This window comes from Tubulanus polymorphus, chromosome 3 (assembly GCF_964204645.1).
Source record: "Tubulanus polymorphus chromosome 3, tnTubPoly1.2, whole genome shotgun sequence".
Taxonomy (NCBI): Eukaryota; Metazoa; Nemertea; class Palaeonemertea; order Tubulaniformes; family Tubulanidae; genus Tubulanus; species Tubulanus polymorphus.
In genome coordinates, this window is record NC_134027.1 from 12,032,683 (window position 1) to 12,057,734 (window position 25,052).

The 25,052-nt window shown below is 37.8% G+C and overlaps 2 protein-coding genes across 2 annotated transcripts in view; one reads left to right on the forward strand and one right to left on the reverse strand.

Moving 5' to 3' along the window:
• Nucleotides 1-1,434: 1,434 nt before the first annotated feature.
• LOC141902616 (cytosolic Fe-S cluster assembly factor nubp1-like) lies at nucleotides 1,435-9,076 on the forward strand. The gene is made up of 8 exons (XM_074790440.1): nucleotides 1,435-1,611; nucleotides 2,780-2,843; nucleotides 2,930-3,013; nucleotides 3,540-3,708; nucleotides 4,377-4,528; nucleotides 7,424-7,629; nucleotides 7,707-7,796; nucleotides 8,609-9,076. Exons 1-8 carry the CDS (start codon nucleotides 1,540-1,542, stop codon nucleotides 8,723-8,725), a joined length of 954 nt encoding a protein of 317 aa, XP_074646541.1. The 5' UTR covers nucleotides 1,435-1,539; the 3' UTR covers nucleotides 8,726-9,076.
• The window catches only part of LOC141902080 (uncharacterized), a 33,077-nt gene continuing 17,077 nt past the window's right edge, over nucleotides 9,053-25,052 (reverse strand). Inside the window, exons 17-40 of the mRNA XM_074789722.1 lie at nucleotides 24,761-24,829; nucleotides 24,545-24,643; nucleotides 24,196-24,276; nucleotides 23,952-24,005; nucleotides 23,556-23,703; nucleotides 23,192-23,470; nucleotides 22,490-22,624; nucleotides 22,217-22,395; nucleotides 21,947-22,081; nucleotides 21,800-21,866; nucleotides 21,622-21,721; nucleotides 21,306-21,410; nucleotides 21,155-21,230; nucleotides 19,376-19,427; nucleotides 19,066-19,248; nucleotides 18,522-18,842; nucleotides 16,968-17,171; nucleotides 16,372-16,542; nucleotides 16,123-16,298; nucleotides 15,803-15,945; nucleotides 15,101-15,278; nucleotides 14,069-14,238; nucleotides 13,706-13,990; nucleotides 9,053-9,427 (exon numbers count right to left, since the gene is read on the reverse strand). Of these exons, the coding sequence (XP_074645823.1) occupies nucleotides 13,717-13,990; nucleotides 14,069-14,238; nucleotides 15,101-15,278; nucleotides 15,803-15,945; nucleotides 16,123-16,298; nucleotides 16,372-16,542; nucleotides 16,968-17,171; nucleotides 18,522-18,842; nucleotides 19,066-19,248; nucleotides 19,376-19,427; nucleotides 21,155-21,230; nucleotides 21,306-21,410; nucleotides 21,622-21,721; nucleotides 21,800-21,866; nucleotides 21,947-22,081; nucleotides 22,217-22,395; nucleotides 22,490-22,624; nucleotides 23,192-23,470; nucleotides 23,556-23,703; nucleotides 23,952-24,005; nucleotides 24,196-24,276; nucleotides 24,545-24,643; nucleotides 24,761-24,829 (3,399 nt within the window). The 3' untranslated portion in view covers nucleotides 9,053-9,427; nucleotides 13,706-13,716. The remainder of the gene's footprint in view (nucleotides 9,428-13,705; nucleotides 13,991-14,068; nucleotides 14,239-15,100; nucleotides 15,279-15,802; nucleotides 15,946-16,122; nucleotides 16,299-16,371; nucleotides 16,543-16,967; nucleotides 17,172-18,521; nucleotides 18,843-19,065; nucleotides 19,249-19,375; nucleotides 19,428-21,154; nucleotides 21,231-21,305; nucleotides 21,411-21,621; nucleotides 21,722-21,799; nucleotides 21,867-21,946; nucleotides 22,082-22,216; nucleotides 22,396-22,489; nucleotides 22,625-23,191; nucleotides 23,471-23,555; nucleotides 23,704-23,951; nucleotides 24,006-24,195; nucleotides 24,277-24,544; nucleotides 24,644-24,760; nucleotides 24,830-25,052) is intronic.

Consider the following 25,052-nt stretch of genomic DNA (forward strand, 5'->3'; position numbering starts at 1 on the left):
GTAAACAGTTCATTTCTATAGCGGCCGGGTCTGTTATGGTAAATTTGATTACGATTTAAAAAAAAGTAATGTATAGGGTAGATAGGCGGCCGGCCGGGTTAACATTTAAGCTCAGCAGAGCGGAGAAACAAGGTATCAATTTTTTTTAGCCTTATTTCCCATAGTGAACAACAACCTGGCTGAGTTACACATATATACAGTGGTAAATAACTGCTGTAATTTTGTTCAAGAATCACTCTTGTTCCGGTGCTTAAAACATTGGTACTCGGTACTCAAAATTTTTCAAAAAGGACTTGACGTCTAACAGTTCGTGTTTGAATGTACCGGTACGTTGGCCTCGGAGTTTTTGGGCCGCCCCTAATCAAAATTTCTGGATCCCCGTAAGGGTAATTTTCTGCACACCCCTCAGTCGACGGGCCCAGAATGATTCGATCCCACGAACAAACTTAATTTTTCACCATGACACCTCCATACAGGCTCCATACATATAGTTCCTAAGCGTGATTTTGTTCTCTTAGAAAATTGAATCTACTGGTGTTGGAAACTGGTGTATTTCATATAGATATGTCGAATTATTGTATTTCTTTAGCATTTTCTATTATTTACTGTATTCAACGCTCAGTAGAGTGATTGTACTGTATTCGAAGCGTATTAAATCCTGAAATTCATCATTTTGTTACGCGCTTAGACATTTTTCGCGCCTATGATCAGCACTGTATTTAAACCTGTGAATTTTTCTTGGCTAGCTGTGTCTGTCTGGTTCTATCTACCCCCTTGTACGACACAGTAATTGTAAGCACCGTACTTATATCAATTTAGATTTGCTGAAATTCAAACTAAAGTTTGGCCTTTTCTAATGCTGTTTGTCTAAATTTGTATTTTTGTGCCTTTGTAGCAAACCGTCACTCACTCGCTTAGTCGTTCTGGAGTTTAATCCCAGTTTCACAAAAAGGATTAAGGCCTAAATCGATTTAAGATGAACTGAAATAATGCAGAAACTAAATCGATCGATTTAAGAGTGGCCGCCCAGTCATTATACTGGATGTAAATAAATGAGCGTATTGGAACTGTGCATCGTTGTCGTCGTTTGTCGATGAGGATTTAGGACCAAGCTGAACAACTGGTCTAACGGTATTGAAAATGGTATGTCAAGTTCAAGTTCAAGTTCAAGTTCAAATTATGTCAAAAGTAAGAAGCTTTCCCGTAATACATTTTGAACCGTGAATAAAATTATGATTTGATTTTGTTTTGCTCCATTTACTTCTACCGAGGACTCCGTGTAGTAACCATCTTCACCCGTCAAGGGATTCGAACCCACTACGCTAAAGCAAAACTACGCTGGCAAGCGAGGATGTGTAGTAACATAAATGGAGCCGACCTAATTTCACCTTTGTAGCCGATTTGACCTTGTATTTTGAAACCAAGGCCAGGAGGAGTAGGAAGTAAAAGGGCCGAAATAAATAAACCGGACGCCCCCGATCCGATCGGTTTACTTTTACTTGTTTTAACCAGTGTAGGGTTAATTTTCTGTTTTACGTGATGTCTAATAAAGTCAAAGACGTTGATAATCATAATGGTCCCTCGGTTTTACTTGGCTGTCCTTCACTAACTGTAAGTTATTTCACCATTGAAACTACATCAATCCAATTCAATTGTTTTATTTCCATTTATATTAGGCCTACTTAGTTGACAAACCCACAGGGGGTCGTCACGATAGCTGGAGGGCCAAAATCAAAGATTTCACCCAATGTCATAGGGACCACCTATGAGTAAAGAAAAGGGAGCTAAAATTTTGACATACAAAATTTACCCCATTTTAATCGCTCATGACAATCCGGACGTAACCTATCGACCGATTTGCACAAAATCGGTTTGGTTTCATTCCTAAGAGGTTACTTTTTCGTTTAAAACCTACTGTGATGAAATCGGACCTCAGATGCCCGAGAAATCACGACTCAAACCCAAAAAATGGGTCAACTCGATCTGTTTGGGATATTTCGCTTAATTTTCGAGGTACATACCTCAAATAGGTCTTGATCGAATCAGTAGGGTTGTGCAGTCCAGAAAAATCAGCCTTTTTATATCCATTTTGTATCGAGTTGAAGGATTGATGAATATTCGCGAAAATTAGCTTTAAATCGGCAAGAACGACGGCCATTTTGGTCGTGTTTGTTTTAACTTTATGCTAATGAGCAGTGTGTATACCATGTGATCTGGGTAAGTTTATTTTTTATGGGGAGAATACATTACCTGCACATGTTTCACTGTGCGCGCATGGTTGCAATGGTTGCGCTGTCATAGGCCTAAATCATTTCCAAACCACATTGTTTTGATAGCTTTGACAAAGCCATGTTTGTGTACTAAAACAGCTTTCTAGGGTAATGTTGTGATTCGCTGATTAATCTCTTGGCAACGTAAGAGGCTACTACCTCCCCCATGATATAATTGACGCATCCCCGCCTCATTGCACATGCGTGCAACAAAATGGCGGTCTTTCTCGCCGATTTAAAGCTCAATTTTCGAGAATATTCATCAATCCTTCAAAACAGTGTAAAATGGATATAAAAAAAGATGATTTATCTGGACTGCACAACCGTACTGAGACCTATTTGAGGTATGCACACCGAAAATTAAGCGAAATATCCAAAAAAGATCAAGGCCAATCGAAAAATAAATAGACTTTAGTCGGGAGATAATAGTCTTAGCTAGTTAATCATGGCTTAGCTTCTCATTAGTGTTGTTATGTTATTGCTTCTGTAATGTACTAATCTACTTATAGGCAGAAGCTGGAAGATCTAAGATGTGTGAGGGTTGTCCCGGACAGGCCTTGTGTCAATCTCTAGGTAGTTATACACATGAATCAAATCTTTTGACTTCACAATTATGATTTCCGTCTATGATTAATTTTGTAATAACTTGTTTGCAATAGGAAAAACTGATCCTTATCAAGAGGGTATTGACCTCAGAATGAATGCCATCACACACAAGATTTTAGTTGTATCTGGTAAAGGAGGTTAGTGTTGATATCCTTGCTTAGCGTATCCTTAGCCCGCCAAAAGGCGACGTCAATTGCTTTTCATTCATCTATTAGTCCGTAGATGGAAATGAGATTATTAAGGAAGTTTTCGACGCGTTTGATTTATTGTTCTAGTTACTCTAAGAAGTCAGTGCTTTTTGCAAATCTTTCTATGGACTTTCACGTTATGAATTTTTAATTACGATTAATTTTAATTTTAAATTTTAATAACGATGTGTTAAACACAAAAGTGTTTATTTTTGCACCATGAATTACTGTTTAAAAAAAAACCTAACGAAATGAAAGTTCGATTTGGAAAATATGCGAATTTCAATATGCCAACAAACTAAAAAGCATGCTTAAAGCAAAAAATTATCATTTCTTTACATCTAGAGCAGAACAAAAATTTATTTTCAGAAATTTTACAATTTGCTCAAGGCCTATAGATTTCATTTAGCAACCATTCATGCCTGGTGTCATGCAATTGTCCTCATCATCTTTTACCCATCTCATAATTTTTCAGGTGTTGGAAAATCTAGTGTAGCTGCAACCTTATCAATTGCTCTCAGTCAGTATTTCAATCAAAAATCTGCATTACTGGATTTAGATATATGTGGCCCAAGCGCAACTAAGTTAATGTCAGTTATCGGAGAGCCTGTGATTAACACAGAATATGGATGGAAACCACTACTGTAAGTGTTATTCACTGGGCTAAAATAAAATTTTGATTGGCTTATAGTGATATGATGGCATAGCGCACGAGAAAATGCATGGTGTCAGACGCGGATCCAGACTATCGCACATGCAACACGTGCGGTAGTCGATGTTTTCAAATGCCCTTGAAAAATTTTTGTTTTGTGCAAAAAGTAAAAAGGGCACACAATTTGTGCGCCATAAAAAATAATTGCCTTTATGTACTATGCCTAAAGCAAAATGTGAATGAAAATAAATTGCCCAATTCAAAAAAGGCAATCTAAGGCATTTTCCTTTACTCAAAAGGGCACTATTTTAAAAGAGACATTATTGTTGCTCTATAAATTTAATCGAAAAAGGGCAAATCTTGCCAAAAATCTAAAAAAGGCACAAGCAAATTGAATGTGAAGGCAAATTTAGTGGCATGATACCAATAAATGGCACTCAAACTCGCTCGCTGGGCATTAATACTGGCCCGTTTCATAGTTGGTGCCCTTTTTTCACTGTACTTTAGTCACTGAATGTCCCTGGATCCGCGCCTGGCTGTAGCTAATCAGGCAGGGTTTTGTGCTATGGCAGAGTCTAGTGATGCCCTCTGGTTCGAATCCTTTCTGAGGGAGGATGATTCGGATTAATGGCTATCTGTACATTTTTCATTCTATTTCAGGTCTCCACTTGGCAATGTGAAAGTGATGTCTGTAGGAGCTATAATACAGTCAGATTCATGCTCCATCACATTTAGAGGACCTCGAAAAGCACAACTTATAAAGCAATTCCTGAAAGATACTTTTTGGGGTCGTCTCGATTACTTAATATGCGGTAATTTGACCCAATTTTGAGTGGAGCTGCTACTGAATGACTGTATACAGTCTGTACACCCACATATATAGGCCCTTTTCGATTTTGCCGTTCCGGAAGACGGAATATTCTTCTTGGTAAGAAAACCTCTGTCACGGAAATGGAAGAATTGACGGAAACTTCCAAATTGTAAGAAAAGGTAGAACGGATTGCCAAAAATGTTTAAATCCATAAAGTTGCTTGTTATGGTGGTCTATCTACCATATGATTACTGCATGCCAAGTACATGACCTCCACTTCATCCACCTTGAAATATAAATCTCACAATCACGAGATAAAAAAGTTATTTAAAAATTTCAAAACTTTTGTTGAAAACCCGAATTTTCATTTTTACGCTAAAGACCATTATCAAGGAATGAACTGCAAGTATGACATGTCACAGTATATATATTGACAAGAACGACACACACTATTGGACATAAAACTAGGTGATATTGACCAGAGAGGAAATGTATTTGGACAACAGTTTATTGTGGGAAGAGAAAACAAGGTTACCATTGACACAAGAATAAAATGAGAATTTATCAAAGCTGAGTAATACTGTTGAATGGAAAGATTATACAAGAATTATTAAAATCAAATTGGTGACCACAAGTATCCCAAACATGGGTAGCCACAGCACTTACGGTTTTTTTTTATTAGGGATCATTCATTTATTACGTACGCATAACATTTGACTTTTTCAACCATCCCCTCCCCCTGTATGCAAAATCGGCCATTTTTTCATATACATTAAGCATAACAGTACGCAATCGCACTTACCCCTCCCCCTCCCCTAATGTGTACGTAATAAATGAATGATCCCTTAATTATATCTTTCTTATGTTCTTTATTACGAACACCGAGGAGGCGACCAGATTTTTCACTATCTAGACAAGAGATTTTATAAACACCAGCGTGTATGTTGGCCTGAGGATTATTTCTGGATAAATGATCAGAGATTTTATTATAATATTTGAATATGATATCAGTGTTAAGAGCTTTATGATCTTGTGATTGTGGGATTTATATTTCAACCGTCTCATGTGATTCATTGCGTAGTTTTACCTCGTCTTCATCCACCTTGCTTCAATCACGAGTATATAAACTAGAGCATCTTGTTGGCGTTATTTAAGATTATATGGTGTACGGACTATGTGTATTTTCAATGTTTGCAGTTAATGATGATAGAAACTCCTAAATCCTTTTGATTATTCTGACTACGTGGCGCTGCGGACAGACAGAAGAAGTCAGTTTGGCTTTGGTTTTCCTCGCTGTCGGACGTGCTTTTACTGTTGTGGTGGTTCACAGTTTGGCATTGTTCTGTGACCGTGTGTACTTATGTTGAACTATGTGTCTTCCTTTTTGCAGTTCGGAGTCTGTCGTCCAGGGTATTCCACTGTGTGTGGAATAGGGGATAGTCCACTGTGTGTGGATGTCCAATATGTTTGGACTTTTAGAATTTATATATATATATTTTATATTTATATTTTGATTGCCCACCTTGGTGGTCGGATCCTATGTGTATGGACAAATTTTATAGATACTTCTATTTTGATTGCCCACTTCGGTGGTCGGACCCAATGTGTTGTGACAAATTTTGAGGCTACTGTGTGTGGCTGTTCACTTTGTGTGGACTAGAGGATGCATGCCTTGCAGGACTGTGTGTCCTGTTGCCTACTGTGTGCGGGCTGGGGGTCTGTGTGCCCCGGTGTCTGCTGTGTGTGAGAAAAGATTGGAAGAATCGTTAGGTTTAGAATAAAGAGTGATAATGAATAAGTGAATTTTAGGGCGGGAAAACTCGAGCAGAGAAAACTCGAGAGGTCAGGGTTGTTGGTTCTCCATAGGTCAGGGTTGTTGGTTCTCCATATTCAATGTGTGTTTCGGTAAAGTACGTCCCCACTATTGTGAGATTTATCGGTAAGGGCGTTTGTCTATTATTTTGGTTTTCTGATCTGTTTCGGCGATTTTATTTAGCGCATTTTCGGGGTCTAGAGTCAGTCGCACCAAACGCATGATTCAGTTTGCTCCGTTCGTGCGGGGACGTGTACCATACACTTACATTTGCAGTTTTATGAGAGCCTTTTGACAACTGAGATTTTAGCATTTTCATTGTTTTTGTTTATGGCTGGTCAGCTTCTTGTTGCTTTTGTCCTTGTATTCCATGGGACTCTCCTGTTGATCAATGTCTTTTTACTGTTTTCGAGGTGGATATAGCCGAATTGCAAAGGATTTGAGCATCTAAAACCTGTTGATTGTTTACGCTGGTAATAAATTAGATCGTCTATCGGTTTCGATTTGTTGCGTCCTGTTTTCAATTCTCTAGCTGCGAGCCTCTTAGTGTCTGTTGTAATGGCTTCGGTCATGTTGGCTGGGGGATTGGTCTAGTATACTCCTTTTATTTAGTTGCCTTTGGGATACGGTACGATCTGTTTTGAGGGTGTGGATTCTATTTTCCGGCAACGATTGTGATTACCGTCGGGTAACTTTTGAGGGGTTGCTTTTCCTTTCCTCTGGTCATGTTTCGGCGGCCGATAATGCTTATAACCCATTGTACGTTATATTTTATCTTTGAGTGTTTAGGGAAGTTCGGTCCCATAGGGTTTTTATATATTTTCTCAATATTGCTTCTTTGCGCTTGCTGTTTAGATCTTTTGTTGTAACCCCTTTATGGTTTGGGTTTTGGGATGTTAGTTTTGGGGTTTTGCAATGCCTTTTCGGAGTGTTTGGGTGGCCCAAGTTTTACCCATATCTATATATTTCTGCAGTATGTCTGCACAACAGGGAATGAGAATATTATACACATTTCATTCTGATATAAATGCTTCGTTAAGGAGGAGTCAAGCAACACAAGTTAGATTTATAATCTTATTGCAGATACTCCACCAGGAACGAGTGATGAACATTTAACTGTGATATCCGCATTAAAAAACACGAAACCTGACGGTGTTATCATTGTAACTACTCCTCAGAAGGTTGCCTTAAAAACAATCCGTAAAGAAGTAACTTTCTGTCAGAAAATGGGCATCAGAATTCTTGGAATAGTTGAGAACATGAGTGGATATGCATGTCCATGCTGTGGTGTGAGTAGAAATTCCTTGTGAATTGCTTCTGCGTGTTAATATATGTAATTAGATTAATTGTTTATCACCTATGGCAGGTTGTGAGTGATATATTCAACTCAAATGATGGTGAGAGTTTATGCAAGGAATATGGCCTCGAGTTTCTTGGAAAGATTCCATTAGATCAGGTTAGTTTTCAGATTGTTTCATTCTCCCTTGGTAGAGATTTGAAACTGGTTGGCAGTGCGAGAGAGTGCCACTGGACAAACTGTCTGATCAGCCCTCTTTTCACTTGACTTGCTTGCTTAGGCACAATGTTGTAATTAGTCAATTGTAAATAACGTTTCATGTTATCCAGCTATTTTACAGCCATGAATTTGTCCTAGCTATTGTATAACACAGGTCAACTGATTGGCACAGCCCGTTGTGCAAGTGTATGTGCACTGGGGCTATTCAGGGGGCTGGTACAGTGGCGGAGTTTCGATGCTATGAGGTTCGAATCCCTGCCAAGGGTGAACTTAGTGTGCAAAATATCCTACTATTTTTTAGATCAGCTGTATTGATCCTTATTGAGTGGTTCTGAGAGTAACTTTCTGTTAGCTCTTGGTGGCACAAATTGTAACCACTGGATATGCTTAGCTGATATTTTGTAATTAGGAAGGAATTAGGGGTTTGAATTAACATAGAAAGTACCGTCTATAAGCGCTAAGCCTTTTGGAAGTACTGAGAGAAAATGTGCAAAATTTTGATGAATTTTTTCCCATTATAATTTAATTATCAAGAAACAAGGTCAAGCATTGATTAGTATATTATACTAATCGATGATTGACCTTATTTCTTGATAATGAGATTACTGGGAAAGCCCTTTAGGGGCCATGTTCAAATATGGACAGTGAAAGGCTTTCCCAAAGATATCATTATTATTACGCATTATCATATCGACACGTAACACTTTTCCTCAGCCACATGCTTTATTTCTCACACTGAATGTCCTTTGCAGGAATTCGTTAGATGCTGTGACCTTGGTGACAATGTACTAAACAGAGATGATAATGTTGTAGCGAAATGTTTTTACGAAATAGCGGCGAATTTACACAACTTACTGGGGAGTACATGACATTTATTGTGTTTAGTTTTTCTAGTCAATAACAAGTCATTTACTGTCAATTACTTATACCTCCTTGGTTATTTTTACTCATTAGCCTACGCGGGTGAAGCTCGTAGGGCTATTTCGTTCACTTTTTGTTTAATCTGTCTGTAGGTTATTTTGGAAAGTTCTAAAAAATGCTCAAAAACGATGTCGCAGATATACTGTAATTTCCGTCATTATTTCATTCGGCCCTTAATCAGTGCTCGAAATCAGTTATCTATCGTATTTATCTAGTTAAAAACTATAACAATGCTTCATACTATTGATAGATGTTTTTATTCTATTGCACTAGTTTATTCTACAATGATATATGCATATACACGTATCATGTATGCTATATAATGCTACATGTAGTTGGTAGAATAGCTATACTCTGACGTGGAGAACAGATAACCAAGTTTAAAACCCACTATATACAGAATTTAAAAGATTTCACGATCTCTAGTGAGAGCTCAAAAACGTCATGTATTTTGATTTTAATTCCTGATAAGTGAGATTCGAGATTTTTATTATTCAAATTCCGTGTAGATGAAATTCGTTTTTAACGTAAAACGTTTAACGCTAGTTAATCTAGAGTTAATCTTTATCTGTCGTCCACGTACCTATAATATCTATACTGAGATGTAATTATTATGCGGTTGTCTGTTGATTGAATCAATTCGTCATCAACTGCAAATAGAACAAGAAAATTAACTTTAATAAATTATTTGACGCCTGCGAAAAAATGTAGAATTTCTGGGATAAGCTAATGTGGAATTGCAAATTTGAAATCGAAGTTTTAAGAAATTTGGGGAATTATGAGATTTAGCGATTGGGTAGATGATACAGTCTTCGACTGGTCTAATTTAAAAAACAATTGTCAACTTGTGACCGACTTCGATTCACTTTTGCCTCTAAGCTGGTCTGCAACTTCATTGCCTCCATGGTTGAAGAAAGAGCTCTTCTGATGTCTGCTTCATCATGACTTCGAGCATATCGTGTAGCCAGCCGGCCCGGTCCCGGGGCCCGGTTTGGCTGTCACTCGATATCCTAGACTTGAGTCTGGGTTGAAGTAGACATTGTCATTTAAATAACTTATTCATGTTATTCTGTATGAATTACCCGTGTATCTTGTATTTTGTATTTTCTTAGTTTAAAATTTGTAACTTTATTGAATTTGGGAATTTTATCCCGGAATTTCAATGTAATAAGGATCAATAAAGTATTGAATTGAATTGTCACCTTATACACATGCCATCAGTGGACGCGGAGCCGTATATGACAGCTATGCTATTATAAATTGCTAATCTCATGAAACCTGCATACCCCTAATATCGAACATATTTTCTAAAACATCTGAATATTGAAATTATATGTTTACACGTTTTTATATAGACCGCTTGTAGCCGCCGATGAAATTCACGCCGGCCCTACTCAGATCGTAGATAGCTTCGTCATTCCACTACTAGCATCCCCATGACAGGGTCTGACTTTTATATCAGACTTCCAAATCGTGTATACATCCGCCATTTAACCGAATAATCCGATTTACTTATCATTTCTATTTAAGCCTGCCGCTCCTGATATAATCATACATCATTTACTATTACAATACGTCTTCTCATGATATTCAATGCAATATAACATTCCGACGTTCAAATAGAGGTCATTATATAATCACAGGGAGCCATTCTACATCTTTATCAATAATATTTTGCCAAATAGCTTGTATGTGTACACATAAACCTGTGACGTTTTGCACATCGATTTACGGTTGTCGTTTGTAAAATGACGCTGAATGGTTAACATTGTTTAGGTTTCATAATGGTAACGTTTTATAAGGCGTCAAAAAACAGATTACTGAAAAAGATCAGCGTCATCAACTTAAATGAAATAAGCAATGAGCCTCAACCACAATCATTTTTGTCTAAAGGAGTAAATCCATATGGGAGCCCCCCACAAACGTCTGTGCATCTTGAGAAATCAGATTATTATTCATTTCCAACACTTCTTTTACAACAGGCTCCAACGAAATCCACATAGTGTTTTACGCGAGATTTCCACCTCTGGGGGAAAAGTTACGTTTCTTGTCTTTCAAGACTATAAAGGCTACTCACGTAGTTCATTTTCAATTAATCGAAGGCTGAGTCTATTACTATACAAATGGAGCGAATTTAAATGACATGGTTTCCAGAGCTAAGGCTATTTGACTGCAACTGAGCATATATTCATACAAATCATTCATTTAAACATTATCCATTCTCCACAAATCCAAGCGATCTGAATTTTGAAAATGGGCCTCGTTAAAATTAATATGAGCTTCGGTTTTTGAAAGCAAATCAGAAAGCAAAGACTTCACTACTATGCTTGGCTTAGCCGCAATAATCAGTAGGTGTTCAGTGAAACCGCGGTTTCGTCTACTGTTTTACTTCCGGGTTTCATTTTAAGACTTAAAATAAAGAAGTTTCCAGTTTCTAGGCGCCATTTTGTGGCGGTCCCGCGAGGTCCCCATTGTTGCGATAATTTGCGCTAATTTTTAAAACATAAGTTTAGATTGAATATCATATTGTTCTGCAGTCCCTTGCTCGACGATTTATACACCATTTTAAAGGAAATGAAATGCAGATATTTGCTGGCGATTCTTGGAATTTTTGAACGCAACAATTGAGAACAGTGACGATGTGAAACCAAGGACCGCATATCTTAACCGTGCGTAAAAGAAATCGCAATATTTATTAATTTTAAAATATCTAAGTATCTCTTAAAGCTATATTTCCAATTTTCACAGAGGTTAAAAAGGGTTATTTGCAGTTAAAGCCTGCGTTGAATTTTTTAGAATATCTTTCCTGACGACTGATCTGCACCCGCTTGAGTTTGAGATTACGCGCAAAAGGGGTCTCCCACTGCGCATTGCAATTTCACTGAACATTGAGATTTGCGACAAGAAATTTTTAAATGCAATTTGATTTCTTCACATTTTCCATGGGGATATTTTGAGATGATAATCCATATCTTCTTTGTACCGTATTTTGGCGGGAGCAATTCGTTAATCTGGTTTCGGGATCCGGTTTGTCCCGCTATTGAAGTATGAACGGCCCAGTTGAGGAATTGTCGTATACAGCCCGTCCAGCCTAGCGCCGATTTTGTGTTCGGTGAAATCAAACGTTTTAGAGTCGATGGTGAAATGTGCCAGTCAATTTAAACGCTTAGGACATATTTAACACATATCTCTCTCTCTGGTAATCCCTCATTCTGGGATCATACGATGAATTTAATGAATCTCAACCTTCTTGCTGGAAAACAACGACCAGAAAACCTTACTGATATAAAATTCCAATATAATATTTAAAGGGGTTCATATCTGTCCCCCATTTGATATTCTGTTTTAGGGGGTCAACGTCCAGTTTGGCAACTTTCAGCTGCGCCGCATATTCAAAACTATATAAAAACTAAAGATTTTTTTTCTAGTGTCCAACCATGAGTGGTACATTCGGTTGAAACGCAAATTAGGTTCTCAACTAGGCCCCATTTGCAACCAACACAGAAAGTCCCCACTCTAACAAGAAATCCTTTAATTTCCCAACGCTACAAAACTCGAATTCATCAAAACACTCAAAGTCCATTTTCAACCATACGAAAATAAAGGTAATATATAACCATCAGAAGCAATATTGATAATTACAAACCAGTATAAAATCTTATTTTTGCGATTTCTTTTCACAAATTTCAATGTTCAGTGAAATGGCGGTGCGCAGTGGGAGACCCCTTTTGCGCGTAATCTCAAACTCAAGCGGGTACAGATCAGTCGTCAGGAAAGATATTTTAAAAAATTCAACGCAGGCTTTAACTGCAAATAACCCTCTTTAACCTCTGTGAAAATTGGAAATATAGCTTTAAGAGATACTTAGATATTTTAAAATTAATAAATATTGCGATTTCTTTTACGCACGGTTAAGATATGCGGTCCTTGGTTTCACATCGTCACTGTTCTCAATTGTTGCGTTCAAAAATTCCAAGAATCGCCAGCAAATATCTGCATTTCATTTCCTTTAAAATAGTGTATAAATTGATTTCGTCAAGCAAGCGACTGCAGAACAATATGATATTCAATCTAAACTTATGTTTTAAAATTGAGCGCAAATTATCGCAACAATAGGGACCTCGAGGGACCGCCACAAAATGGCGCCTAGAAACTGGAAACTTCTTTATTGTATTTCAAGATCTGTGAAATATTTGGTTTTCGGAGGAATATTTTTATTTGCACTGCGCAGAAAATATCATTGACAATTATGCATACTCCGGGAAAAAAACTTTTTCTCAAATTTCATGGACGACCTTGATATGCTAATAAGCCATGTGCTCAAACTACAAATTCTATTCTGCAAATAATATCAAATCCAATTCGATTTTGTGTTATTGAGCAAATTTCAGAAAATCCTATTCAATTCTATTCCGCATTCAAATCAATAGGTAAACGATTTTTTCTACCGCTCAGGGTTAGGTTCCCAAATGCGCATGCGCGAACCCGCTTGATACCCTAACCTAACCTAGACCTTATTCTAACCCTAACCCTAACCCTTCGGGCCCTGTAGACCATAAGCCCTGAACCGTAATCCTCGCAATTCAAAAAGCCGCCATTGTGTTTATATTCCATACTACTTCCAGTTAACTGTGGTCGGCAAAAAAATCGTTCACCAAATCAATAAGACCATTAAAGGGAAAATATTGATCTGAGGTATTTGTATCTGCCAGGGCTGTCTGTGCAACTTATGAAAACACGATTGTACTGTGTAAATTATAGGTATTCCCCGACTCTGAGCTGGGGGTTTATTTTGACAAATATAACCCACAGAATGCATCATTGCCATTTTATGAAAAGCTGATAGGCTGGCCATAGTGCCCCTTGGGGCTCTTCTATTTATTTGTGCTATTCAAAAAGGAGATATTTATCAATCAATTCATCCTTACCTGCTAATCGGTCAACCTTCATTAATCCAATACCAGATAAATCCTGGATTGCGAGCTTCTTCTGTAGACGAAATCCACCAAGCAGGATCATATTCAGTATTACCAGAAATGATTGTCCCTGACCAGTAATAATCAGGGCTTAACGATGTCGTTAGCAAGGCCTTATTTCCATCGCTAGCTACATACGGCATTCTCATGTTTATCGAGTTCCACCATGAGTATTCCCAGCTATCAAACTTTTCAATTATATGTACATTGGTTTGGTCACCTGAATGACTCGCAAAACTGCAATAAATAAGATTTTAAACGTTTCGTATATAAGACTATCATCTTGTCATACCTCTTCTAATTGTCTGAACTCACCTATATGCCTTAGGAGCAACCCAAACCCCTCCCCAGTGACGCCTTTGTCGTGCTTCTATTTTATACTTAAAAGAATCCGAATCGTTTGATATCGCCTTTATTTCGTCGGCCAGGAACAGTATGGAATAGTCATTTACCAACGACGGTGTGTCAATATTTCGTCGCAGAACCTACGAGAAATCAGAAATACAAGCGTTTCCCCCTTTAATGCGAAATTAGAAATAGAATCAAAGCTCGTCGTAATGCCCATCCGCCCGCCCGCCCGGGACTGTAGAAATTTTGGCAGTATAACGAAATGGCGATCATGAGAGTTGACAAAGTATACAAGTTATGACTATTGACCAAATCCAGAATTGACATCAATTAATCTTAATTTAGGAAGCGACAAGGTATTATTTCATTTAGATAATAGAAAAATATGATACACAATAGATGTGTGATACTGCCACCCACATGTATCGATTCATAACATAAGACACTGGAAACACCGTTGACGAAATATCGTTGGCATTATAACGAATGTTTTCTCTATTAAGTTTGAATAGGACCGTTCTAGGATTTCGTTGACGTTATGGCGGAGGGTGAGAGGTGGTATAACGATATCTATTTACATACATAGATACCAATGGAACTGTGCACGAGGAAATTCTTAAGGCGATAGGCGAATTTGGCTGTGGCGGATTTAGGGGATTTAGGTGGACCAGGTGGATTGGTCCACCCCCTTCAAAATTCGAATGTGCCCTCCAAAAAAGTCTTGAAAAATTTTTTGCAAAGAAAATTTCAAAAAGACTAAAGATAAATCCAAATTGGTCCGGATAAGGGCAAGAAAGCCCCTGTTTGTCCTAAATGTTCCGTGGGAGGGCCACAAGAACCCTCACCAATTTTTCGCTTGCACCCCTCGCATTGCCAAATCTGCCCTTTCAAATTAAGTGCCTATTAGAATTTCAAGGTCCACCCTTTTCAAAGAATCCTAGATCCGCCCTTGTAACAGATGGCGGTATAACAAGCTCTGACTGTAAACGTTTGTATCACCTGTTCGCGAGTCCAGTTATTGTGGCGACTGGTTACTAGTAGTGTATACGCTCCTTCCTCTGATTCCATATCACAGTAGACGGCTCGGTGGAACCCATCTGCTGATTTTATCATATAAAAACCATCGACAAAATTTCCCGAGTGTGCTGCGTGATTCTTGATATCGTTACACGATCGACTATTGTATTGTAAGGAAAGTGGGAGATACATCGGTGATCGAAACCATTTAATGAAAGATCATCATTATACACGGATTTCTATGAATTATGTATAATTCGTAGAATTAACGATCTATCCATTAATTCGTATAAACTATGAATAAAATAAACCTGCTAGCAATTGTTTCCACTGGCATTGGAACAAACGCCGCGTGCCACGGCCATAATTCACTGTTTCGACTTACGTAACTGGCGGGAAAACACTCCGCGTGGCCGCGGCACGCTCAGTGGCAATGACTGACTAGTAATTGATAAGCTTGCCAAAGAGCAATGGGATACGAATCACGTCGTATTTCCAATTTTTTTAATGAAATGGGGCCGTGGATACGGCTTCGATTTACGAAGTACGAATTATCCGATGGAAATTGAAGGGAATCACGAAGGCAAAATCGAGACCTTTCATTTTTATTCGGATTACGTAGTTAAACGAATTAACCGACGACCAATTAAGCGAGTTTGACTGTATTTAACTACGTGTACATACTGCGAGATGCTTTCTCTAATGAAAACTTTAACCGTCTTGCTTGTCGAACTAGGCAGAGATTGGAAGATAGTGTCTAGTTGATTGGACTGAATTTCAACAGGTTTTCCAATCTCGTCGTCCCCATTTGTGATAAGATACTGCACCTGAAACATGATTAATAAATGTTCTGCTAAATGAAACAAACAGAATGTGTTGTCGTATTTTTAGCTCTCGTTATCACCGTTAGAAATATCGCTTTGATACAATGCATTTGTATATACATCTTCCGGGACGTCCCCCCCCCCCCACTTTTCCAGTGTGAACCCAAATGTGTGATATACCTTTGAAGCGTGTGCAAGAACCGTATTGGCTAGTATTGAAGCAAATGACTGATTAAAGCCAGTTTCAACTCCGTCATTTCTCGCGTAAATTAACGTCCAACCTCCTCCGTACGAAGTCATTTTACACTGCGCGGCAATCTTCGGAAGGCCGTCTGGTTTTATCTCATAAATTCCATCTAATTAAAGAATTTTTAATCGAGATCGTATAAAGAACCATAAAAAACCGTTATCACGTTTTAATTTTATTACCTTCTACTAATGGTGTTATACTGTTGAGTCTTAGCAGTTTTAGTTCCTGGCAGCTTTTTGGTATTCGACTTTTCTCAGTACTTTCTCTCAGCCAATACCATATATATTCCGGATCTCTTTCCATTAAATGCCCGCTTATCCACGGAGCCGGATGATACGATGCTGCATCACCTGAAATCGAATTTGGTCCGTTGCGTTTAGTTTAGTTTTCACCTGTGTAGGCATTAACAAAGAAAAGATATGTTGGGGCACCGGCGCCGCTGTTGTACCATGTAAGGATTCTGCGGCGACCCATCAGGTGCACTGGTTTACCGCGCTTCAATTTCCTCTACATTTCAGTTGAATTCGAAACAAATATTTTCCAATTAGTTACATTTTCGAAGAAATTTGTATGTCTACCCTGGTATTCAGTGAGGGTCAATCTCATTTCGATTCGATGACTTTACGGATAATATACGGATTTGGAAAAGTCCAGTTCAAATTTCACTAGATATGAACTAATTTTCACAACGAATGATTTAGTCATCATCGCCCTAACCGAGCCAGTGACCATCTGGTGTAGACTGCCGGTACCCCTTGGTCAAAACCGCCATCACCTGTAATCGTTCCCCACCAGTTATTACGTGAGTTTGTAGAAGTAGTTAAACGAGCTCCGGAGATCCACGGCATTCTTTCTTCTATACTATCATCTCCATAGTTCCAGTCATCAAATTTCCTAATCAGCCTCACCTTTATCTGCTGATTGTTTTTCGATAAAAACGTATAATCACGAGGCGCCTGCCAAATACCGCCCCATCGACCTAATTATTCATAAATTAAACATATAGTGCATTCAAATAAACACGCAATGTATAGTTCTAAAATGGATGATACTGTGCCAGTGCCAGTCATTGAAGATAAAGATTAAGACCCTCAGAGATATAATTTTTCCGGTTAATAAGTCATAGAATGAATGAGCCATAATTGATGAAGAGTACAAAATGGAACCTATGAAAATAAACGGTTTATTTTGAGAAGGAAGTACCGCAATATAAAATGCATTAGATGGGGAGTAACCATAACCATGCATAATGATGAAAGACGGAATAAAAATAACCAAATACTACAGTTAGTATTCATCTAATCAAATTATATATAATCAAATAAAAACGAGCATAAGAGAATGGAGCAATACATGTATTTAAAAGAAATGTAAGAGCTATACTAAGACTGAGAAATATTTTGGGTGGTTGCTACCACCCTTTTTCAGTCTAAAATGATACGTCAAATGAATACACGGCAAATATAGAATAAGACACGAATCACTGCACATAGTTGTTGATGGAGTTGATTGAGGACTGAAACCTTTGCCAAGGTTGACTGAGCGATCTGAGTACAAATCAAAGCGAATTCCACTATTATATGTCTTTTTGAAAAAAAATGATTATAGCTCAAGGGAATTTAAAATTCTTCAAAGAATGGAGGACTACTTCACTTTCCAGTCTAAACCAATTAAAAACATCCTATTTGTGCCCGAATTCGATCATTGAGATTCCTTCCTGGTTACTCAATATAAAAGAAGATTACAATCAGAACAATTGATTTTGTGGACTCCGCAATGGACACCGCGGTTCAGATTGTTATACGAACATAATTAGAAATTCTGTTGTTATAGATTACTTGGGAAATTAAATCGGTATTTAAGTGACGAAAAGCATGGTTAAATTTATCAAGGCAAGGAAGAAAAGGAACTATAATTTCATTTTTAGGTTTAGGTAATGATAACGAGGTAGCGAAGGGGAGAAAAATAATTTTCTGGTTTTTTTGAAATGTGGTATTCAACCACCCGGATCCAGTTGCACAGTCACGAGTTAGAGTTAGCTCAGAGTTAAAGTTAGTTCGTTTTCAATGAGTTAACTCCGAGTCAAATCTTAACTCAGAACTGTAGAACTGGGTCCCGAAGTATATCAAGTATTTCAAAAATTAGAAAATCAAAATTTTAACGTTTCAACAATTTGAGGGATTTTACATCCATTGTTTCATCACGGATAATGTCGTCTCACTGATTCATCAACATTGCATTTTATTAGAGGTTAGGCCATGTTATAATATGCCCAAGCGCCGTGGCGCTGTGACAAAATAATAGAAGTTCTTTGATTTTGAATCGGTACCTAATGTTTGTGCTTCCAACCTATATTCAAAATAAGCGCCTGTGACATTGGCATTATTCTTGATATCATCAGCATATCCCAAAATTGAATAGTCGTGATTGAGCCGCGGTTGTTGTACATTAACCGATAAAATCGTGTTGTTCGTCCACGCATTGGTGTGACTCGAAACCAATAAGGTCCATCCACCTCCGTCTCGTGACATATCACAGTATGTTTTAATTGGTACCTCCGATTCTCTCGGCCGGATATTATAGACGCCGTCCATGTATTGGACACCAGTGGATTCACCAATGAATTGTAGATCGCGACACGAAAAAGCAACTGTTACGAATAAAACAAATATAGAAATGATTCTTAAGTCTATAGCCGCGATCACACGAGCATTTTTGGCCCGGGTCAAATTTGGCCCGGAACAACTGTTCTCACGGGTGCCAAATGGGCCCGAGCTTGTTTGGCCCGGCACAAATTTGGCCCGACCGGACAATATATTCCGTGATTTTGTGCATGTCTTAATTGAATAGAACAACACATATCTACAACTTACGTGGACAGGCTTGTTGATTACAAGGTTCTGTTTGTTTCTGTTCCCCAACGCAATCAGCTCCGCCATGTTTAGCCACTGGATTATTGCAAAATCGATGTCTAGAATGGGTTCCTCCATCACAACTGCGATTACAATTCGTCCAATCACTCCAAGTACCCCAACCACCATCTACGGGCCCATTTGCTAGCATAGAATATATGAAGTGTATGTCATTCATTGTATTCGTAAACGTGACATACCGTCTATCTAATTAGCAGATGATATTACAAGTATATGTATGATAGTCTAGAATGAAGCGAAAGATGCCTACTTGTGTTTGGCTCGTTCAATACGAAAGATTGGCATTCATTTTGAATACACATCTGTAAGTAAATGCAACATGTACCTATACATTTCAGCTAAACGGGTGCATAGAAAAATGTAGAAAAGCCACTTGAATGAGGGATGTTAAACAGTCACACAAAACGTCATCGACACATCTGCATTGTAGTTTACAACTAGCAGTTAGAAGCAATAAAGAAGTGTCCAGTTTCTTGGCGCCATTTTGTGGCGGTCCCTCGAGGTCCCCATTGTCGCGCTAATTTGCGCTCATTTTTAAAACATAAGTTTTGATTGAATGTCATATAGCTCTACAGCCCCTTGCTTGATAAACTTCATTTATAGACCATTTTCAAGGGAATGGAATGCAGATATTTGCCGGTGATTCTTTGATTCTCTTTGATGTGAAACCAAGGACCGCATATTTTAACCGCGCGTCAAAAAATTTGCGATTTTTATTAATTTTGAAATATCTAAGTGGTTTCTTAGTGGTTTCAAGAAATTTTTAAATGCCATTTAATTTCTTCACATTTTCCATGAGATTATAATCCCAATCTTGTTTGGAAAATATTTGGAGGCAGCATTCGTTTAAGCTTGCTTTCGGGATCCGGTTTTTCCCGCTATTGAAGTTTGAACGGCGCAGTCCGTCCAGCCTAGCGCCGATTTTGTGTTTGGTGAAATCACGGACTCTAAAACGTTTTGGGGTCGATGGTTAAATGGTGGCCATCAATTTAAACCGCTTATGACATGTTAAAAACACAAGTCTCTCTCGTAATCCCTCATTATGGGATCATACGATGAATTTACTGAATCTCGACCTTCTTGCTGGAAAACGTGACCAGAAAACCTTACTGATATCAAATTCCAATTATCATGAATATCATATCTGTCCCCCATTTAATATTCTGTTTTACAGGGTCAATATCCATTTATGCAACTGAACTGAACCACATATTCAAAAACATATCAAAACCTTGATTTTGTTCTATAGTCTCCAACCATGAGCGATACATTCTGTTCAAATGTAAATATAGGCTCTCAACTAAGTCACCTTAACAATCAGCACAGGAAAGTCTTCTTTCTTTCAAGAAATCCTTTAATTTCCCGACGCTACAAAACTCGTACTCCTCAAAGCACTCAAAGTCCGTTTTCAACCATACGAAAATAAAGGTAACGTATAACCTTAAGAATCAATATTGATAACTAGAAACAAGTATGAAATCGTATTTTTGCCATTTCCTTTCCCAAATCTCAATGTTCAGTGAAATGGCGGTGCGCAGTGAGTGACCCCTTTGGCGCGTAATCTCAAACTCCAGCGAATACAGATTAGTCGTCAGGAAATATATTTAAACCCACTTTAATACAGCTGCTTCTCTCCTATTATTCCTAAAGGCAGCAAATTTGATAATGACAAATTATTGCAAATAATATATAACCCATGGATTGACACCTAGTGAAAAGTTATAACATTTACTTAATGACAGCCGACGTATTGTGGGTGATGCCTAACTTAAATATACACCAGTGTTATAATCATATCCAAAGTGACCATGGTGTCCCTGGACCCCTAGTTACAAGAAAAATCCCCAAATACACAAACCTCCATGTCACATTTCACCTATATGTATATATTACTACATTATCCATTTTCCACCAGGCGCCAATATTTTCTTCGTAAGTATTTTCCTTGTCATTGTATTCTTGTTATCTCTATCTATTAGGGTTATTTTACTATAGTGCAAAATTGAAAGATTTCTTATGAATTATTTACTTTATTTGGTCCGCATTTAGTGCCTTCAACTACCATTCCCGTTCCTATACTATCGTTGTGCTTCAGTACCGCAGTGCTTAAATAAAGATAGATGTGCCAAATAAAGACCGTATTTTCATCCAGAATTCAAAATTAAACTAACGGGTAATACCTGCAATGCTCCTCGTCCACAGTCTGATCACCGTAAGTCCAACCTATATCTATATTGGGTTTAGGATATGGTGCATTGCACTGTAACTGCCCACATAATACATTTCTGAAATTAAGGTAATGTAAGATAACACAATATGTAATATATACGTACGTACGTACATACGTACATGTACGTACGTACATGTACATACATGTATGTACGTACGTACGTGCGTACATACATACATGTATGTACAACGTACGTACGCACGCACGCACGCACACACAGACACACACATACATACATACATACATATATATATATATATACGTACTCTTCACTGCAACTTGTATTGCGGCCGGCCTCGCATGTACCCTTGCCGTCCGAACCCATGTTAAATTCATCGTAGCACGATTTTGCACCGTCCTGCGCTTCTGCAATTTTTTGAGATATAAAAAAAATCAGAACAGGAATTAATGTTGTATGTATGATTTACGAAAATGAGAACTCACTTGGGCCCCAGATCTCCTGACACTGATTAGATCGTGGTTTTGGACATTTTCCATCAAAGCAGTAAGACTACAAATCAAATCAACACATATCCACATATCATCATTATAGATAAATGTTTTATTTGACAATGATAATGGCGTAAATACCGTTGAATCTTCTAATCCACTTTCTGCAAACAATGTCCAGTGAAGACCATTAGTAGTGTACTCAATATAGAAAGTTTCAACCCAATTGTACCATGTCCCTCGTCCTTGAACACTTATTGCACTAAGGGCGGTAAGCTATATAATCAACAAAGACAACAAACCAACGATAATGATCGTCGAATCTATCTGTCGATGGAAATCGTTAGATAAATGCGTTTACAACATAGAAATGAAAAGATCAGAGTTTATTGAAAAGACTGGGCAATTTACCTGACCAAAATCTACCTCAATCCATTGATTTGCGTTACTACTGGCTTGTTTTGATTGCCAGGATGAATCTCCCCTTAAACGGGCCTTGCTAGGTTTAAACTGATCTGACCAATAGGAACTAGCTGTAATCTGCGAATCTAAAATACGACCATCTTCCATGCCTAACGGATATGTACAATCTAAAAACATAAAACAAAGAAACTATACGGGATAACATTTTGGTATGAAAATAGTCTCTAACGAAAAAAACACGAATTTGTGTTTTTTATTTGCCTTGTTCCATAAAATTGAACGCGTGTATATCTTTCGAACAATCGTTCCATAAAACCATATAAGCGTTTTCTCTTGGATATCCATAATTTGCGTGAATACATCTTCCCGATAATACATGCTTTATATTCAATATGTCTGAAAACAGATTTTTATACGAAATCATGAAACACAGTCTTACATGACGGATCTAGTCTTGATCTAGATTCTAGAAAGTACATTCGGAAGCGTCCTGGGGACTTCATTTATGAGTAATACAAATCTAATTTCTAGATGAGATATATCTCAACATCAAATCATATACGATAAAAAAATAGTCTTGACGATTTTATGTCGAGTTATTATTTCTCAACTTCAAATTTATTCATTTTTTTTCAATTCGTGAAATCCAAAACTTGAAATATGAATTTGATTTTTCGACCTGATCTGAAAGCCCACATACCTATTTACCAAAATACGACGGGCCTGAATTTTGAAAATTTAGGTACATTTTTATACAATTTTAGTGCATATATTACTGCTTTAAGAAGTACTGTGGACTCTTGTCATACATCAATGTAACGTGAAATTTTTCAAAATTTGATTTTCAAAAAGGCACTTGGTCAGAAAGGGGGTCAAACCACCCGAACCCCCTCTAAATCCGCGCCTGTTTTGATCCACCAATCAGTCTATTGTGCTTGACATCGGATTTTCAATTAGTCGCACCTGTTCTGACAAACATAGACATTTCATCGGTGCAGGATGAACTGACAATTATGTTCGCACTATTATTCCGATGTTCAGGGCAGACATTTAACCCCGAACAGTGATGTTTTATCACGCCAGTGTCGGATATAGTAAACTTCATATGCTCTTCATCACATTTCGATCCTTCTCTGTAAAATATACGGGAATTCTCTATCGACGCGACGTCACAGGTGGCAACTTCCGGGACCAAACAGAATTTATTGTTGGATTGCAGAGGGGTAGGAGTCTGGGATGTTACTGCAAGGTAAAATCAATACTAGTATAAATCCTCACTTAGAGGAATGCCACCAAAAGAATAGAAATCGACAACATTCCTACGTACTCTCATTTTCGCTGCAGCCGTGGAATTCTAATCTCATAGCCACATTCAAATTGAAGGTAAGTGGATGAATTCTGATCGCCTTCACTTCAATTTTAGGGTTTAATTTCACATTCACAATGGAATAATAATTCGTATTTGCCTCAAAAATCTGTAAGTGCGTAAACGATCTAGTTACACGCATGTTTGACTTCATTTGATATATTTGATATCGTCAGGTTTATACATAAATAACTATACATAATTCATGGAAAATAATGTATCAATGTTTTATGCTAGAGAGGAATTAGCCGAAAAGCCAAAAAAAGTTTACTTGAACTAGTCCACATCTCTCGTCCATTCACTCTCGCATAATGTTCACATTCACATTTATTGACTGATTCAAACAAAACTCCTTACCTGTATAGAGCTGTTACACGGGAAGCCGTTTGGTTTATATCTATTTTCAGGACACTACAACAAGAGAATTGCATTTACGGATATGGAGTTAATTTCTGCACTGAATACAACAATCAAGTGTATCTGCAGTTTCCATTGAAAGTATTTTTACGCTTTTGTTCGATTAAAATTCCTACCATTAATAAATACATTAGATACCACCTAATGTCCCTGATTTTAGGGTTTATTATACGGTTATACATACGGTAGCCGATTCTCCAGTGCAAAATTCAGGTTCGTCACATGATGTCTCTCCTGGGCGACACAAAGTTCCGTGTCTGGAAAACTAATATATGATGATTCATCAGATATTAATCCACTCAAAACAAAACAACGATTCATTTAAAAACACAATTGAGATTAGCGAATGAGAATACCAACGATGCTAGAATTCGTGATACAATGTATACAGAAATACAATAAGACATAACCAGTCCCGGTGCACGGAGAGGTAGAATTTTAGAAAGACGTTTGTTGAGAATCCATGTTCTAATCAATTTTTTTTCGTCCAGCATTATTATCTACATTATCGCGAAGTTTTGTCATTTTCTTACCAGACAGTTGTTACAACATCCATCCAGATTACTACACTGTGTATGCGCCTTCAATCTGCACGTAAATCGGTCACAGCACGGATCCAATGTATCACAGTTCTAAAATTTAGGAAAAAACCATGTCCACATTCACGCCACGTCCGTAGCCAAATTCACAGTTTGAAGATACTGGTTAATCGATCTGGATAAAATGGCAATTAGTGAAAAGTGACTCACCTCGGCGCTACCACAATCACATTCCTCGTTTCCCTCTCTGACTGCATTGCCACAAACTGGATTCATCGTCTGAAATTTGTGAAAATAGATTTCCTAATGATTTGCAAACACAATTTAATCTATCGCATAGATGTACTGTACATAGCAAACTTTATGCAGTGACTCATTTGAGTTCACAAAATTAAGTACCGGGTCGCGTTGAAATTATGACGCTTTTTCAATCACTTGGAGAGTGCGGATGCGCCGCGCGGAATTCCACCGAAACATCATATAATGATCCGTGATTCCTTGA